This window comes from Gobius niger (genome assembly GCF_951799975.1).
Source record: "Gobius niger genome assembly, chromosome: 16".
In the NCBI taxonomy this organism is placed as follows: domain Eukaryota; kingdom Metazoa; phylum Chordata; class Actinopteri; order Gobiiformes; family Gobiidae; genus Gobius; species Gobius niger.
Window position 1 is genome coordinate 27275435 of NC_136867.1, and position 20124 is coordinate 27295558.

At 41.3% G+C, this 20124-nt stretch overlaps 1 protein-coding gene across 1 annotated transcript; it reads left to right on the top strand.

Moving 5' to 3' along the window:
- Window positions 1–318: 318 nt before the first annotated feature.
- Window positions 319–18968, top strand: LOC306976393 (nesprin-2-like; the record flags this gene model as incomplete). The annotated part of the gene is made up of 10 exons (XM_079574310.1): window positions 319–402; window positions 7967–8080; window positions 9239–9376; window positions 11396–11560; window positions 13520–13632; window positions 13692–13860; window positions 15588–15684; window positions 15774–15973; window positions 17287–17451; window positions 18960–18968. The coding sequence occupies 10 exons, from the start codon at window positions 319–321 to the stop codon at window positions 18966–18968; spliced, it is 1254 nt and encodes a 417-aa protein (XP_079430436.1).
- Between the last annotated feature and the right edge of the window lie 1156 nt (window positions 18969–20124).

The window sequence follows — 20124 nt, forward strand, 5'->3', positions numbered from 1 at the left end:
TATCGGGACTCATGAATGAGTACGAGTATGAGTACAAGCATGTGGTATCGGTGCATCCCTATTTGGAAGCTGCTGACGAACCCTCTCACCAGAAAACAATTGATCCTGGAGCGTTGCAGAGGTTGTTGTGATGGAAAGTAAAGGCACCTTTCATACATACAGTCAACTGAATCTGCTTCGTTCATTATCTACTTTTCGCTTGATAATCTGTGGTGTTTCCTTCTATTTCCCTTCTCTTGTATTTCCTAACCTTCTAACTCCCTTGTACTTTTTTCTCTCCTCCTCTCTTTCCTCTCTTTCTTCTTTTTCCAGACTCAGATGGCGATTCCTCCTAAAAGTCCGTCTCCTGTGAACCTCCCCTCTCACTACACTCCCGCTATCTCTGCCTCTCCTCTCAAACAGGTGGGTTTTTGGCCGCACCAGCTTCAGTCTTTAGTAAACATCTGACACGACGTGAAAACAAGACGCTGCCTGGAGTCTTTAGTCGTTCTGAGCTGTTGTAAATATGCAAACCGTGTGAATTAAATGAAACGAGTTTTGCCCCGAGGCGGTACAAGCCAATTCAGTGTTTGTGCCAATCCAGAACTGGGGAGTCTGTGAGGACAAGCCAGATTAAAATCATCAACCACTAATTTATCAATGATGGTTTTCACAGGCGCTGAAACAGGTTTTATTACAAACACGGCGCTGCAGGTAAATCTTAATGACACAAACAAACATGGGTTTATAGAAGGGCTGCACGATTTTGGCAAAAACCTACGTGCAATTTAATAATATTATAATCATTAATAAACGTGCCATATGACCAATTTAGGCAAAAATGTATGAAATTCCATACTGTATACTCACTTTTTCCTCCCACTGTGTGTCAATGGGAAATGGCACTTCCTGTCAGTTTTAGCCTGGCCTTAGCCGTCCGTAAACTCCGGTCAATTATAATTTCCCTACATGTACGTCTGGGTTTGATCTCAGTGGCCACGTACCATTCAGTGAGCGGGGGAGGCGGGGCTTGTAGGTGACGTCAAGCATTTGCATTTTCTGGTTGTAGTTTGGCAATGGCGGCGGATACGAAAGTAAAGGAAGCTCCTCAATCCGTTCTGACTCGGCTCCCAAATATCCAGAAATTAAAATTGAAGCCTTGGCTGTTTCCAAGGGTCATGAGAGCTGGTTCACTCACTCGGGCGCATTTTATACGTCACGACTAAGCGCCAGATAAAATCAGATCCAGTCGTTTCAAACTTTAAAAGGAGTTCACCGATCCCACCTGAAACGGATCTCAATTGTGTAAGACCAGGCTATGTACATTTCTTCATTAAATTTGCTGCTTCACTGAAATAAAATTCCAAACATTTCTTACAACAGATGTTATCCATCTAAATAAGTCGTATTTTCAAAGCATTAAAACCTGTCATATGCACTTTAACCCTAGACTATTGCCGAGTGTTTTTCACCCGAGCAAATACATTTATGTGATTTTCTTTATGATGGTTTATCTGAGTGTCCTGGGTCTCTGTGTAGCTTCAGCTTTTCTTTGACATCTTTGATGGCCCGGGTGTTTTCCTAATCCAAAACACACTTTTTCCTACAGACACATGTTTGGGTGATTTTCACCCAGCGATAGTGATAGAAGGGAGGGTCGAGTTAGTGCATTTAATCAGGCTCTTGCCCCTTTCAAGGTTGACATTCAGGACTGACACATTTATTTTGCGACTTCCACTACAGCTTTGCTCCTGTCTCAGAGTTCGGTGTCTCAGCCTCACAGCAAGTGAGGAACAAATAGTTATTTTAGTCAGCTGCTCATTTATACCCATTCAAAATATGACATATTGTTTCTCTCTCCTGTGGCTGTTTGTGCCGAGGACACTGAGCTTCAGAGAAGTCTCACATGTCCCAGGAATGGGTCGACCAAAACCCATCTTCATTATTCTATTTAAAAAAAAAAAATTGTTCCCAAATTCCTAATTTTCAGTAATTTTGGAGCATTTTATCTGGTCCTCTCATGATGCTTTTCTTTAGTTTTATTAAACATGACACAGTTTAATATAAAAGAACACGACTCACATGTGTCATGTATTGTCATGTTTTGATAGATTTTGATGACACGTTTTATCGGGTGTATTATCTCACCCGGCGTTAGTGAGGCTGCTCTGAATTTGAGCGATCGTGTTATTGGGTTAAACCTGGCTCTGTTCATTGTTTAGATTTTTCTCATGACAGTAAAATTGCAACACATTTCCCCCTCGTATTTATGCCAATAATGTACAACAAAAGTTTCATATTGATATCTCTACAGTAAACGTTTTCCCCTGTTCACCTGTGGCGTCTCCATAAAATGTGATTTCTCATCTGTTTGGTGAATCTCTTGCTCCGCTGTCTGAAAGGGCTTTCCCTTTTGGCATCGGGTGTTGTTAAAACTCCAGCCACACCCACGATCATCGAGCCACAATGACATCTGTGCTTTATAGCCGGTTATTATGTATCAAAACACTGGTCGGTAGCTTAGCGAGAGGCCAATTAAAAGGCGCTTTTGAGGCTTTGCTTCAGGTGATGAGGGCGGTTCAAAGCGGAACACGGCGGCGGATCAATGTCAACGGGTTGGGCCTGTTTTCTGATTAGTCTGGGCGTGTTTTTGGGGAATTGTTATTCAAGGCAGACGCTGGAGGTATTTAACGTGGAGATGACTGACAGCGCAGAGAGGAGGCGGCTGGACTTCAGTTTGATAATAGAAACTTAAAATAAAACACTTTAAAGAGGCTAGATGCAAGTTAGCCATTTTATACTCACTACTGCCACATCAGGTCATACATGTAACTGCACCTTCTATAATAAGCTCGTGCATGACGTAATTCGGACCCGAAGTAATACAGTTTTGAGTGACAGTGCAGGATTTTAGAGGCAGTTGTGGTGAACAGGTCTGAGCTCATTCTACACATTGGGACATGGCTGGAACATGTAGGGGGAGGAAGATACATAATTTTAACATTTTTCAACTCTGTATAATCCCTTTAAGGCAGGGGTAGGCAACGTCAGGCCCAGGGGCCAAATCCGGCCCTCCAGCACAACACGTCTGGCCCTCAAGATGATTTTGAGAAACATTATTACACAAATCAGAGGGTACCTTTAACATTATTAGAGTTAAATGTACAACACTGGCATTTGAAAGAAGTGCACTGGAAAATTAATAATCGTTTTAAGGAACAAATGACATAAATCTACTTGAACAGATTAAATCTAAGGTGTGAGTAGATTAGGTCTGGTCTAAGACGAGATAAAACCTCTAGTAGTAGTTATTCTCTTAATTCAGATAATTTTGTGTAATTTCAAGTGAAAAGCAATTATTTGTCTGATTTCAAGTGGGTTTTATTCTTGTTCCATTGACGCTAAAGCATTTGTGTCTTGGATTAGTTCAAACCAACTCAAATTCAACATAGAAGAACTTTAATTCAAGCAATTTTAAGTCATTTATTTCATCTTTATACCAGTGTTGTGCTTTACTTTGGGCGAATAATCAGTGGCTTCGGCCCTCGGTCTGTTTACAATAAAGAAAATCGGCCCTGCGCCAAGAAAACTTGCCTACCCCTGCTTTTAGGCTTTATACAAACAAACAAAGCGAGACCACATGAATTTTATTATAAGTTATTGCTTTCCCCGTTTGAACATCAGAATTCATATTAGTTTCTAAACATGTTTCACAAACCTTTTTCAGCTGCAACATCCAACGTCTCCAACAACTCGGAGACCACCGTCATGTGACTCCGAGTGGATCCTCAGGAGGCGCTGCTCTTCCTCCCGTTATTTCTCTATGAGTATGTAGCGGTGTCTTGTCCTAAATAATAAATTGCTCAAGATTACATGTGAGCAGTGAGTTACTGGTGGACAGTCACAGCATCAGGTTAAAAATATAGCTTCAGGAGCAAAGACTTCACTGGAGGAAACTTCCTGCTCATCACAGTGTTTTTGCACTGAAGCTAACGGCTAACACTTAATAAAAATTAAAATAGAGCCAAGACATTTCTATGGTGTTGTTTTTTGATATAAGCCGTTAGCTCTGAGATGACGTTTCCTGCAGTTTTCATCCAAGAACTAAGTAACTTGTTTACCTTAATAAATCCTTCCCGTAGTCCCTCTGGGGGTAATACAAGTGTTAATGGGATGATTGGAGGGTCTTTCATCTCCCCCTGGTGTCCCTGGCCAGAAAACCACAAGTGCAACTTCCCTGCCTCCGGGTCGGAGTCACCAATACACACTAATAGAATCACAAAGAAGAAGCTAACAGGCTAACGGGCAAAGCTAACTGCGGGCTAGCGCAACTTAAACAGTATTTACAGCCAAGTTTGAGTGAAAAGAATAATCTCCATTTGTCTTTTCTGTCAGCGTAGTATTTACTCTCACGGACAATTAATGAGTTAAAAAACGCAACATGCAACGACAGCTGCAGTTGCGCTTATGGCCTCTAAGGGCATGAGTTACTTAATTCTGCTTTATTTTTAATTCGTTTTAATTGTATTGAGCAGTTTGTAACAAAATTAACAAACTAACTCAAGAATTATGATGGGAATGGACAAGATTTTCTTCTCAATCCAAAATAATGTCACAATATCAAAATAAAAATAGGCTTTATGATTGTGCATGCATGTAGTTTTAACATTTGATCTAATCTCTCTTCTAAACAATGACTGGGCCAAAAGGCTGCAGTATAAAGCACAGATAAATTAAACAAATCTGAAATTCCTTCCTCAAAATTTCCCGCTGTTCTACATTCTCGTCGTAAATGTGCTCCTAACGTTGCCGCCGTAGATATTTTGTAAGATATTTGTTGGTGCCGTTTCACGTGAATCGAAACAAAAGCTTCACCAGACTCGCTCTGGGCTGGGTTCATCTGCGCACAGACTTGTTTGGGCTTCAGAAAGCGGTGACTCACGATCTCATGACTGGGCCTGGTGCACACGCTTCCAAAAGTGTTTTAAATGGCTCTGAGCGACTCTTTATCAGAGAACCCATCATTAATAAAATATGGACGGGGAAATGTCTTTGATCGTGGTTGGAAGAATTTGACAAGGTTAATTCTAGTCATGTGAGAGACTTTGATAAACATGTGTAATTGACAGCCATAATCGGTCCACTGAGATGTTTGTTTCTGACAAGATTTAAGGCACACATGTTGTAAATGGTGAAGCAGAAGCAGCAAAAAACATCAGAAAAGTAGGTGTTTGAAGATCTGCCTGACCAAAAACATAGTTGCCACAATAAAAGGTCTCACGCTCTGATAATTGTAATATTTGATTGGACGCCTTTAGCTTTAGTTTCAATAAGCTTCTGCTAAAAGATCCAGTGTTGCATTAATTTTCCACCAAGATCTTGTTTTGATGATGGGAGAGTGGGACCACTGCACAAAGCCTTCTCCAGCACATCCCAAAGAGACCTGGACCTGGTTACCTGGTCGAACAGGTTTCGACTGGTTTAGACCGTATTTGGATTGGTTTAATCAATCAATCAATCAATCAATCAAAACTTTATTTATAAAGCGCTTTTCATACAAGGTTGTAACACAAAGTGTTTAGATCAGTTTTAGATCAGGTTCAGACTGGTTCAGACTGGTGCCAACTGGGGCTGCTCGATTACAGAAAAAATAATAATCACGATTATTTTAGTAATAATTGAAATCACGATTATTCAAACGGTTATTGGTTGCCAGAAAAAGCGCAGGAAAAACGACAGAAAAAGCGCAGGAAACACGACAGGAAAAGTGCTGGAAACATGACAGAAAAAGTGCAGGAAACACGACAGAAAAAGCGCAGGAAACACGACAGAAAAAGTGCAGAAAACACAACAGAAAAAGCGCAGGAAACACGACAGAAAAAGTGCAGGAAACACGACTGAAAAAGTGCAGAAAACACGTCAGAAAAAGCGCAGGAAACATGACAGAAAAAGTGCAGGAAACACGACTGAAAAAGTGCAGAAAACACGCCAGAAAAAGCGCAGGAAACACGACAGAAAAAGTGCAGGAAACACGACAGAAAAAGTGCAGGAAACATGGCAGAAAAAGTGCAGGAAACACGACAGAAAAAGTGCTGGAAACATGACAGAAAAAGCGCAGGAAACACGACAGAAAAAGCGCAGGAAACACGACAGTAAAAGTGCAGGAAACACGACAAAAAAAGTGCAGGAAACACGACAGAAAAAGTGCAGAAAACACGACAGAAAAAGTGCTGGAAACACGACAGAAAAAGTGCAGAAAACACGTCAGAAAAAAAACAAAACTATATTTTCTTTGGACATGTAAAAAAAAAAGGTCCAAATTATATGAAATATGCTACCGTTTCTAAACTGATCCTCTATCCTCACACCTGCCCAAGCAAACCGAGCACGTGGCCTGATGACATCTTCACAGAGCGCTGTTTGTTTATGTCGGTGCCAGTAGCTCGTGAAATACGAAGGGAACAGAAACAATCATCACAGATGCGTGAAATAATACGAGTTTGCTTTGAGCTGCGTTTGTGAGATCTGCTCCTGAAGAACAGATAGACTTTTCTGCAACAACCAGCCCCGGGGAATAGGATATAGAGGCTTCTAAACTTCGGCTCTCCTTTCAGAAAATGGTGAGCACTTATCTGTAGCATTATCCCAAGAGCTACGTATAAAAACTATGATTATTAAATTATTATTTGGTAGTTCAGCGTTGGTAGTTCAGCCACACAAACCGCACAGGATGGACTTTCTGCTCTTTGGATGGACAAGTGGGAAGGCATCCTTAATAATATTTTTTTCCCGATATGCCATTTTTATGATCGTCTAGTGTAATAATCGAAATTGTAGTTGATTTTTTATTAATTGCACAGCCCTAGTTTCGACTGGTTTTGTTCCCTACACATTCACACGCTCTCTGAGAACCAGCTCCAGCTCATTGTCCCCAAAACCAGGCTTAAAAGTCAAGGTGACCGGGCGTTTTCAGTTGTTGGCCCCAAACCTGGGAATGCTCTTCACATCAGAACAGCGCTCTCTGTTGATGCTTTTATGTCTGATTTTATTCACTGGTGTTTAACCTGGCATAGGGATTGCATTGTCCTCCTGATTGTCTTTCATTCATCTTTATATTTATTGTATTTTACTGGTAATTAACTCTTTTTTGATAGTTACATTTGCTTGTATTATTATTTTTAGTAGTTTGTGCTAATTTGTACTCTGTGCAGCCCTTTGTCTGTAAAATGTGCTATACAAATAAGGGTGGATTAGATTGGTTTGAACTGGCTTAGACCGGGATTAGACAAAGGTGGGACTGGTTTAGACCTTGTTTTCGACCATGTTTGGACTAGTTTAGCCCGTGTTCATCAGGCTTCACAATGAATCCTGGCATTGTCATCCTGGAATATGCCTGTGGGGGAAGGAGAAATCATTGAAGGAATAACCTGGTCATTCAGGTCTTCAGCTGATCTCATTCTTTGGGCTCATGTTGCTGAACCTAGTCTGGACCAACTTCAGAAACTCCAGATCTTAACAGTGTTACATCCAGGTGACCAAGCAGTGTATCATGACTTTATCTTTGAGGGCTCATTCATAATTGAGCCTTTGTTTATTACATTTCCCAATTTCTGGATTTGTCCATGCAGTGATGTACAGTGGTTCCAGCTCACAAAGTTCCTCTTCTTTGTCTATGCTTTCTTTCAAGCTTGTGATAATGAATTTAGGAGTAGAAAGGTTTGCTCAGTCGCAGGCCAACTGTTTTGTGTAGTCAAATGATGGAGAGCTGAGCAGCAGTCACACGGACATTGCTATGCAGAAAAAAACAAAACATCTGTGAAGGAATTGACTGTATTTTTGGAGTCTATATAGGTCCATAAAATACATGTTGTGGCCCCAGCAATTTGCAGAATGTTTCTCCCCACTTTTCACCCCCTTAAGAAAACAGTAAGTCCATCTCTAGTGAGGTCGAATTAATAAAATCTCTCGTCTTGTCTCGTGTTTGAAGGCGACCCCGGACAGAAAGGCCCAGGAGGTGACCTTATGGCTGAACCAGGCGTACGACGAGCTGCTGGAAGGATGGGACTCCACAGAGGGAGAGAGCTACTCAGAGAGATACCACGTAAGATACTTTACAGTCATTCACAGCTATTGAACAGTGGCTGCACTATACTTGCATGGGATCTTCCAAAGCACAAAGCGTCTTTTGTCAAAGGGCCTTCAGGATTGGAGGGTTTTTTTTTTTAATGAGTGGACAGTCTTAGGGAAATAATGGAGTGTTGTGTCTTTTGAAACCACAAAATGTAGCTATTTCCCCAACAAATCAATCAGTAGCAATAATGTGCATCACTTCTCAAAGTTTCCATTAACCAGTTCCCTGCAAGTTGTGTTTTACTCACACAGATCTTTAAACATATTTTCAGAAACTACAAGGTCTTAGCTTTCAAATGAGGCATTGAAGTTGTAAACAAAAATACAACAAAAAACAAAAACACAGAAAAAGTGCAGAAAACGCAACGGAAAAAGTGCAGAAAACACGGCAGAAAAAGTGCAGGAAACACGACAGAAAAGTGCAGGAAACACGACAGAAAAAGTGCAGAAAACAAGACAGAAGAAGTGCAGAAGACAAGACAGAAAAAGTGCAGAAAACACAACAGAAAAAGTGCAGGAAACACGACAGAAAAAGTGCAGAAAACAAGACAGAAGAAGTGCAGAAGACAAGACAGAAAAAGTGCAGGAAACACGGCAGAAAAAGTGCAGAAAACACAATAGAAAAAGTGCAGAAAACACAACAGAAAAAGTGCAGGAAACACGACAGAAAAAGTGCAGAAAACAAGACAGAAGAAGTGCAGAAGACAAGACAGAAAAAGTGCAGGAAACACGGCAGAAAAAGTGCAGAAAACACAATAGAAAAAGTGCAGAAAACACAATAGAAAAAGTGCAGAAAACACAGCAGAAAAGTGCAGAAAACAAAACAGAAACTGCAGAAAACATGACAAAAAATGGCAGAAAAACGTCCTGGAAAAGCAAAACTAATGTCAATAAGGCGACAAAAACATGGTCTTTGTTTTCAAATGAGGTGTTACACTGGCCTACAGGCTGTAAGCTCTTCAGTGGAGAAGCTTCTAGATTTGGATAAAGCCAAACTGGAGAAAATGCACACGGTTAAGATGGGGGTTAAGAGGTTAAACATCTAAACTAAAGAAGTCTCAATGTGGTGACTTTAAATTGAGAGATGAGAGTGAGAGAGTTAGTTGAAATGTCCTGGGTGTTTCCTCAGGTGATCCAGACGTTCCTGGTGTCGTTTAACGAGCAGAGACGCCCGATCATGCCCCTCCTGACGGCCATGAGACGAACTCCCCAACTCAGCGACGAGCAGAGAGCTCTGAGACAGGCCTGGGACGCCGTCACCGAGAAGGTCAGACTCACACACAGCAGAATTGCATAATAAAGGTTCCTAAGCCATCGTCTATACGATGTAGTTTGGCCTCTCATCCTAGAAGTTCTGTTTTTACTTCTATATAAAGGTTTTTAAAGGTGCATTATGCAAAAAAAAGTTGATAGTTGATACGGGAAGTGACCCTGCAGCTGTATGAGGGGTTTGTTGAGCGGCTGTTTGAGGCTCTTTCAGACTGTCAGTGGAAGTTTGGATGATTTTAGTCTTTTCATTTTTATTTAGTCATATTTTAGTCAACAAAAATATCTGGACATTTTAGTCACATTTTTAGTCTCATGAAAAACTTTCAATTTAGTTTTAGTCCAATTTCAATCAGCACAAATATTACTTTGACTTAAATTATGACTAAATATTTTGGTCGATAAAATTAACACTGTGACGGACCCTCTTACCAGAATACCCACAAAACAATTGATCCTGGAGTGTTGTAAAAACCACCGGGATCAGAAGTAAAGATGTCATGCTAATAATAGTTTTAATATAATAATTAATTATATTAATTATATGTTGATATTTTTATTGATTTTATGCAACTGTGAAGCACTTTGAATTGCCTTGTGTATGAATTGTGCTACAGATAAACTTGCCTTGCCTTGCTAACCACTCATGCAGCCGCTGGGTCACGACAACGTCAAATACGAACAAAAATCTACTTTTTATTGAATAGTTGCATAACGCACCTTTAAAGAATGCAGTGGGAGGTTTTGTTTCGGGAAGAGGCCCTGTTATTATTTTTTTTCACAGGTTTGTGTTTCCTAATCCAAGCTGAAATGGCACAAGGCCTGGCACATGACTTTTTTAGACTCATGTCTTTTGTGCATTGTCCCTGATCAAATAAAATAAATTCAAAAGTCATTAAAAAGCATTAAAGGAACAGGCCACCGTTTTTCCATTCGGAGATATGTTCTTACCTGAACTTAGACGTGTTGATACGTACCTGTCTGGTCTTTGTGTGAGCCCGTGGAAGAGTGTGGCAGCTTTCAACTTCAACTCGTTCTGAGCCACAGGAAGACATTGGGAGAGGCCAAATGCTAACAACATCTTTGGTCAGTCGCGTGACTGAGCACACACACAAAGACCAGACAGGTACACATCAACTCGTCTAAGCTCAGGTAACAACATATGTAAATAATATAAAAATAATTTCAGTATGTAAAAATGGTGGCCTGTTTCTTTGAATTGGGTTCAATCTGGCATTAAATCAAAATTTCTTAGGAACTTTTTTTCCCCTTAGTGACAGAACCCACTCAATGACTCAATGATGTTTTTACTGCTGAATTTGTCAAAAACATAAAAACTATGATCTAAAACAAACTGAAGCTTTGACTTGCTCAAAAGTTGCCCGTTGTGTCTAATTTGGTTTATAATATCAAAATTTCCCCTCATTCCTCTGTTTGATTGATTACATGTTTACAAATCTTACAAAATGAAATATGCCAAGATTTTTTGTGGCATTTTGCATTAATAATATAGAATTTAGGCTTTAAAATGGCGTTCAGAAGCATTTCATTTGACGTGTTGCCACCTGTAGAAAACCTGCTAACTTCCTACGCACATTATTTTAGTTTCTGAGAAGCAGAATCAGCTGCCCTAATTAAATGAAATTAATTATTTTTTAATGCTCGTCTTGATTTGTGTAATTGTGACTCGTGTTTTCTGCTTTTAGACTTGTTTCCAACTGTTATATATTCAGTGGAAATGACTCACGAGTTTGGAGTTTTCTTTGGAAATAGCAGCTGTTGACTTGACGGCAGTTTGCTGTGTGGGGTAGAAACCATCAATAAAGAAAACATCTGAGGCTCGTGTTTAATTAAAAGTCCTTTATTAAATCATGAGCCTTTGCAAACGGATCAGCAGGTCTTCATGGATTCTGGTTTCATGACTCAGCTGATCATTTGCTGGAGTGAGCTTGGTCTTGGGCTCAGAAAGTCTCCGATCTCCGGACTCTGCATGTAAAAGTTGTGGCGTTCCCCTCCCCAGCTGCGTGAGTACCGGATGGAGCTGGACGTGTCGCTGCCCGCGCCCCTGGACTCGGTGGCCCGGTGGCTGCTCCGGGCCGAGGCCGCTCTGGCCGAAGAGGAGAGAGACCCGCAGGACCACGAGAGGGCGGCGGAGGAGGCCCGAGAGAAGCAGGAGATACTCAGGGTAAGGGCTCAGAAGTCAACACCGCTTCTCCCACTGTACGTTTCACTTTTGTCATGCTTTGCTACGGGTTTAAACCAACAAAGAGCTTCATTCAGGTATTTTTGTAATTCTGTCCACTTTGGTAGCTTCCTTTTCTACTGCTGAAGCTCCTTGATCTGTCTTTCTGGATTTTATTGCATCGACAGAACACAAAACTGGCATTCACATTTACAAGCCCATAATCCAAGCCCAGTCTACTGCTCCACACTTTCATTCCCTACATTAAAATTGTTGAAGATTTCAAGGCGAGACGCTGCAGGTGCATACAATTTTTAGCTAGTTTTCTCCCTTAACGTCTTAGTTTTACTATCAGAGTAAGAAAAAGACAAAACGCACCCTTTACGATGCATATTTATCATATTTTGATTCGTTTTGCTTTGGAGTTTTCAAGGAAATCACTCCACCTGCGCGGCGTTTCCTCATCTTTGCACAGCACACTTATTCATTCATAAACACTGACATGTTTAGTATCCACGTTTAGCATGAAAGGCTGTGTCCGAGATGACGCTGTAATCCAAATATGGTCATTTCCTTTCTGGGAGACAGCAGCAACAAAAATGGCAGCAATAATTTATACACGAGCATGTGCAGATGTTATAAAATTTTAGGTGAGCTTTCACTCTTGCAACAACATCTCCACTTTAGACAGACTCCAAACTTTACAGTCTTGGACTTAATAGTTTTTCAGAGTATTTAGTTAGTTAGTTTTCAGTTTTATTTCAGTCAAAAATATGCACAAGTATGCATCTATTAAAGGGACTACTCAGAGTTTAAAAATGTTTAAATGTATGTATTTTCCTCCCCCTACATGTTCCAACAATGTCCTGTAGAATGAGCTCAGACCTGTTCATCACAACTGCCTCTAAAATCCTGCACTGTCACTAGTGTTAATTCGGGTTCAAAGTGCCGTCATGCATGAGCTTTATATAGAAGGTGCAGTTACACGTATGACCTGAGGCGGCAGTAGTGAGTATAAAATGGCACTTGCATCTAGGCCCTTTAAATATACTTCTTCAACTTACAGTAACTGATACAAACTGACCGAAAAGGAATAGGCTGAAGCTATGATTATATTGCCTCCCCTTTTTAACATGCTTTGTAATCTTACATCAAACAGTCAAAAAGGATTTTTTCAGATAAGTTGACTTCATGGACACCTCCCACCCACTGCACGGGACTGTAGAGGAGCTGAGCAGCTCTTTCAGTGGCAGACTGAGACACCCTCAGTGCAAGAAGGAGCAGGTCCTTCATCCCCACTATGTCAGACTGTACAACAAGACTGTAAAGTAACACAAATAACCTCTATGCAAAACTACGTGCAATAATCTCTGTATCGGCATCACTTTATCCACAACCTGCGCGAGGACAGTAAACTTTGCACTGCTGACATTTTATATGCTGCTCGAATGTTATTTTTTTATTGTTTCTACTTTTTGCCCCTTAAAGCTTTTTACTCTATTTACTATTTCATTCGCATACTCTGCACATCCTGAGTGTTTCTTGATATCCTATCTCTCTCTTATCTTATTCTTTTATACATTCTCTTTATCTGGAAGAGAGCGGGACATAGGATTTCTTTAATATATAATTCCTGCCTGATTTATGGAGCTTTGAACCGCAATAAACAAGGCAATATCTTAATCTTTATACAGATTTTTGCTCTTTTAAATAGCTTTTTTTTTTTTAAACTAAATATGATTTAAGAAAAATCTTTGTAACTAGAATATCTACAAAATCAAATCATACATTCAAAACCAGGCTTGATCCAATACTTAGATTTTGTTGCTGAACATATGGGCAGTTTTGGCCATTAAAACTAAAGAAAATCACGGCACGAATCAATACGCTTTTCTTTCCTGTATTTACTGTATGTCTTCTTCATTTAAATATGATTTGTTCTAATGCTGTTTTTTCTCCTAGTCCTGCCTGGAGGAGATGCCGCAGCAGGTGAAGACTTTCCAAAATTTCCAAAACCTGGATGAATACGGGAACATGCTGGTCCCCATTGACAAGATGGACGAGCTGAAGCGGAGGTGAGACCCCGAGCTCCGTCAGCCGCGCCGTACCTGCATCTAAACGTCTGTCTCTGCAGGTTCACGAGTGTCCGAGTGACGGCGAAGTACCACGGGATGAAGCTGGAGTACAAGGAGCACAGACACAGCGTCCTGGACCTCCTCTCTCAGATCAGAACCAAACTGCGGCTGTGGAAGCGGCCCTACGTGTCCTCCGAGGGCGTCCGGGTGCTGCTGCAGGAGTGGCACGTGAGTGGGAGGGGCTGGAGCATTCTCTTTAAAAGCCCTGTACCTCATTTAAACTAAAAAGCAGGGTTTCTATGGGGCATTAAAATGAATTAAATAGCTCAACATTTTTCACTGTTTAAATTCATCAAGAATACAAAAATGATGGTCTAAAACATTTTTTGCTGAACTTGACCACATTTTATTTGCTCAAAAGTTGCCCATTGTATCCAATTCTCTTTCCACTGTTTTATGAAATGTTTGCAATTCTTTAAGGGACTATACAGAGTTTAAAGGGGGGGGGGATTATGCAAATCGACTCATGTTATTTTGTCATTCCCTCATTAAAAACGTGCCTGAAGTGTTGCCTTGGCACATTCACGTATTTTTGAGTAATCTGTAAAAACTCTGATGGCGGCCATTTTAGGGATAGGTTTGCCTGAGTCCTCCTAGGAACGCCCCCACCTCCTGGAGACGCCTACGAGCTTTCGTCACCAGCCGAGTAACCAACCACTGCTCCTCAGCAGAACCCCCTCCCCACTGATGCCACAGACAGCGTGTGGAGGGGGCGTGTCGGAAAGAGTCAGAGGTTCTTAAAGAGACAGAGGCCTATTTCAAGACATTCACTACAGCCATTTTGAGAGAGACATTTTATACAAGGCAGTTATTCTAGTTTACTGCATTTACAGACCAACAGAAGGTTTGGTCATCATTGTAGTGTGATATAGACTGGAGCTATGTGATTGAAAAAAGCATAATACCCCCTCTTTAAAAATAAAGTTGTTACTTCGGGTCCGAGGTGCCGTCACGCATGAGCTTAATATAGAAGGTCCAGTCACACGTATGACCTGAAGTGGCAGTAGTGAGTATAAAATGGCCAACTTGCATCTAGCCCCTTTAAGAGCTGTTTTTTGACAGAAGCGTATGTAAAATGTAATTAAAAAGAGGGCAGAGGTCTCTGTGTGCCCCTTGAGGTTGAGGTGGGGCGGCACAAGGGGGTTCCACAAGATGGTAGACTGTGTGTTCTGCGAGAGTTGGGAGTAGTGGAGGAATAATGTCATTTCTTGTTTTACTGTCCAACATATTATGATTTAAGAATAGCTTTGTTCACAAAGATTCAATGTAAAAATCCTGATTTGTTTTGGCTCTCTGGCAGTAAAATGGCAAATTTTGTTGAAAAAGTATGAACACTGAGGCAAAGAACTTTATATCCTGAGAGACAGTTACAGTATAGCTGTGCTTACTGGTGTTGGCTGTCTTCCTTATTATTGTTGATAGTGTCATATAAGCTCATGGGGGCACACACTGTTTGTGAATGACACTTAAAGGCGCTAGATGCAAGTTTGTCATTTTATACTCACTACTGCCACCTCAGGTCATACGTGTAACTGCAGCTTCTATATTAAGCTCGTGCATGACGGCATTTCGGACCCGAAGTAAGACCTTTTTGAGTGACAGTGCAGGATTTTAGAGGCAGATGTGGTGAACAGGTCTGAGCTCATTCTACACATTAGGACATGGCTGGAACATGTAGGGGGAGGAAAATACTTAATTTTAACATTTTTAAACTCTGTATAGTCCCTTTAAATAAAATTAATTAATCCATTCATCCATTCATTCATTCATTCATTCAGTAAAGAGTAATTTAAACCTTCTCCTGCTCATCCAACCTGACACAGTCGAATCAAGGCTTCTCTCCAACGTTGTCTTGAATTATCACTATACAAGCTCATGTTAACTTCTTATTGCAGGAGCTGGTGGACAGACAGGAGCTGCCCGCTCTGTTGGAGGCCGCGCTTTACAAACTGAAGCAAGTCTCTGAGAAATACTCCAGTAAATCAGCCCTGGGTGAGTCGTGACGCTCTGATGACGCTCTGATGATGAACTGGATTTGGATGGATGTTTTGACGTGTTTCTCTGCCTTCCCTCCCCCTCAGCGTCGGACTACAGCCAGGTGGTGCAGCAGGTGAAGCGGATGGAGGAGGATTCAGCTCATGCGCAGGAGGAGCTGAAGGCGGTGAAAGGCACCATGGGAAGGGTGTTATCGGCCTGGGACTCGTACAGTGACTGCCTGAGCTCCCTCCAGGCCTGGCTGCAGCAGGGCACGAGGGCCCACAGCCACGAGCACAGGCCACAGGTACAGCAGCAGGAACGCTTTTCAGACCGATATATTTAATTCAACTTTATTTAATAGATCCGTAAAGACTGAGAGAACAAAACCGAACGATAAGACTTTAAAATGGGGGAAGTGGGGCATGACATACATTTTGAGCTACTTTTGGATCAGTTTAAAGCGTCAGTTCGTGGATGTTTTGCATTGGGTATTGGACTATTGGACTTTGCTTTCAAATGAGGCGTTACACTGGCCTGTAAGCTTTAAGCTCCAGTCAAGAAGCTTTTAGATTTGGGTAAAGCTGAACTGGAGAAAATGTGCTCGGTTAAGGCAAGGGATGAGAGGTTAAAGCCGTACTAAGTAACTTGACCTTAATAAATCCTTTCCGTAGTCCCTCTGGGAGTTACACAAGTGTTAATGGGATGATTGGAGGGTCTTTCATCTCCCCCTGGTGTCTCTGGCCAGAAAACCACAATTGCAACTTCACTGCCACCGGGTTGGAGTCACCAATACACACTAATGGAATTACAAAGAAGAAGCTAGCAGGCTAACGGGCAAGGCTAACAGCGGGCTAACGTCACTTTAAACAGTAATTGAGTGAATTTGAGTGAAAACTGCTTTAAATGTCTGATGATTCCTCCATGAAGTATTTAAACATTTTAAAAACGTTATCAGTGATCGTTCAGTTGCAACTCTCTGTCCGCCTCAAAATCTTTAGATGTTGATTTATTTGTATGAGACACTCTACAGGTAGAAGTAGAATTTGTGGCGAAACTTCTCAAATTTGCCTTATTTTTAAACCATTATGGATCTTTTTATCTTGTTACAATGTTGTTCCCTCATCAAAACCATACTCAAGCCTTGTTTCAAGCCACTAGCGCATCTTTGAATAATCTTCGAATCTCCATAAGTGGCTGTTCTCCCAAAAATCTCCTCCCAAAGTGCTTTCCCCTTCTCTCGATCTCTTGCTAAACTCATCCTCATATCGTGAAGTACAAAACATTCGCCATTGCTTCACTACAGCCACACTGTCTATTTGGTTTCCTTTTTCATTATTGAAACAGCTGTGCAGCAAAGGGGAGTAAAAGGAAGTGAAACTACTGGATATCTTGTTTCAGCTGTTTTAGATCCATATTGTATTTTCTGTTTGATATTATTACTAAATTAAGGGTGTGTAATTGTATCTAGGGGTGTTTTTTCAATCCATCAGAAATATTTGAAAATGTGCTGGTTGTATTTGTATTGTAGCAGCAGTTTTTGTAGCTTTTCACTGGTTTCTTGATTTGGAGATACCAGATATTGAACGTTTCCTCCCGTTCTCTCTCACGTTCCTCCAGGTTCCCTCCGAGGTCATCGCGGAGTGGGGCTCCCGTCAGGCCCGGCTGAACGAAGCCGGGACATTTCTGATCGAGTCCACGGACCCTCAGACGAGCCGCGTCCTGACGGAGGAGCTGAGGAAAGTCAACCTGCAGTGGGCCGAGTTCGTCAAGAGGAGCACCTTTGTAAGTTCACGCTCAGGTTCCTCTTCTTTTTTCAATGTGGCTTGATCAGTATTATAACTCAAGCGGAGCCACTGTGCCCACTTTCCAAGAAACGAAATGTACAGCAAAAGTTAAAACAATGTTGAACTATGAACCTGTTTTACTAAGAACTTCCAAACATGTTAGCAGAGATTGAAGAAAGAAGAAACTTTATTTATAGAGCACATTTTGCAGATAAAATGACAAATATTACATAATTATAATAGAAACCATCACAAGCATGTAAACTAAAAGCTCGTCTTCAGCTGCATTTTAAAAGAATCAGCCACACGTGGTACGGTGGCGGCAGCGCTCGTGGAGTTAGCATGTTCTCGGTCTCTGCACACCTACAGGAAGAGAGAGACTGCAGTACAGGACTCCTAGTACTGCAATAGTGCAAGACTCCTAGTGCAGTCCTACTACAGTCCTGCACTAGGACTGTAAACTTTGCACTGCTGATGCCGACCATGGTATTCTACTCTTTAAAGTCTGTTCTATTTTTTACTATATTTTTATTTACTCTTTCCTTATATTTCTGCCTTTTAAAGGAACAGGCCACCGTTTTTCCATACTGAGATATGTTCTTAGACGAGTTGATTTATACTGGGAGAGGCCAAATGCCAACAACATCTTTGGTCTTTTTGTGTGACTGAGCGCACACAGTCCTTCCGTACTGTGATTTGTTCTTACCTGAGCTTAGACAAGTTGATGCGTACCTGTCTGGTCTTTGTGTGGCCTGTGGAAGAGCTTCCAACATCACTCCTTGAGCCATAGGAATACACTGGGAGAGGCCATATGCTAGCAACATCTGTGACTGAGGGCACACACAAAGACCAGACAGGTACACATGAACTCGTCTAAGCTCAGGTAAGAACATATCTCAGTATGGAAAAACGGTGGCCTGTTCCTTCAAGTTCACGCTCACGTCAGAGCTGAGAGTATTTATGACTTGGATAAATCCACAAAGGACAGAGAGAGAAGGAGGCGGGCCGGGCGTGTGTACAGTAGAGCAGGCTTCACAGACGCACGATGAACTGAACGTGAACTGCACATTATCACCCCACTCGAGGAAATGCAAATAATAAGCTCCACTTTGCATTTGCAACAATGAAATATGAGCCTTAATATAAACAAGATAAATCATCCTCTTTTGAGACGTTCATGCACGTGTTTAATCACATTTATGTTGCAAAATCTGTGTTCAATGCTACTGTTCAGAAATCATGTTTAGTTTAGCTTATTTTTTATGACCTTGTCCGTCAAAAAAAATGGAGAGAAATTACCCTGAATGAACCACTGCACCTGATTTGCAAATTCTGTATCCCGGTAACTTCTGTCTTTAATTCACAACATAACAATTAAAAAATCATTCTGTCGTTTTACTCTTGGTCATTAAGGGAAAAGTGCCTGCGGTGTCTCTGGCAGCTCCCTGTGGTGATTTGGTCGTGAAGAATGTATTGTTACTAATAATTCCCACGGCTCTCGTTTAGGAGTGGTGACTCTTCAACGCTCCACCTGCTACTGTTTTTATTTCAGATTAATACAGTCTTCAGGCCTTTAATGACAGAGCGTGCTGTATTTAGATCGGAAAAACAAACAGGATCATCATGCAATCACTGTGTGTCCTCTTCTTGTGACGTTGGTTTCCTGTTTGACAACATTACCGGGTCAAATACATGACTTTGGTGTAATATTGGACTTTTCAAATGACTTTCTCTCCACAATTTTCCATCTCTTTCAGGACGGAGCTGCTGAGGCCGGTCTCGCCATGGAGTCCAGGCCTCAGGATCTCCAGGCTCTGATCCGAGAGGCCACGCTGGTCCTGAAGGAGCCTCTGGAGACGCTGGCCGGGCCCCTGCGCACCTACAGGAAGAGACTGCAGGTGAGAGCGACGAGCAAATCTGCAGTTCTAGTTTGAGATCGACTGGGATGAGTTTTTATAGATCTGTCTGGCTTTAAAGGTCCAATAACAGTATCAAAAGTCTTCTAAAACTTGAAGAAATAATAATAGTAACAATACATTTTACTTGAGGGGCCTTTCAAGACACTCAAGGTCACCGTACAATCAGTGTTGGAGAGAATACTTTCTGCAGTGCATTAACAAGCATTTGAAGTCATTAAATGAATTATGCCGAAATCAAGGCCTTAAAGGATCTGTGTCATGCTATTTTTGCCATCCCAAAGTAAAGTATAGGCATTTATATGATATATAGTACCTCTACCGCTATGGAGCACTCATTTTTTGTGAGAAATATAAGTATTTTCTGGGGGTATTTTGCAAACCCGGAAGACAAGACGCTTCGATTCAGTTAACTCCACCCCCTCTCCCCCTCTCCATGCATTATTAGCAGTAAAATAAATATATATATTACAGCAATAAGTGAAGTTACTCCACGATGCAGTTGACATCTGCAACACAGCTTCATACATGGCTAGCACACATGGTAACACACACGCTAACACACACGCTAACACACAGGCTAGCACACACGCTAACAAGCGTTTTGATTGACTCACCGCTCTGTCCTAACTACTTTATCACATTATGGGACTCGCGTTGGTTATAAAAGTTAATCCACTTTGGTTCTGGCCAAGATTCACCAAACATCCATCAAGAGACACTCACAGAAAAACACTATTTTGACTGAGCTAAAC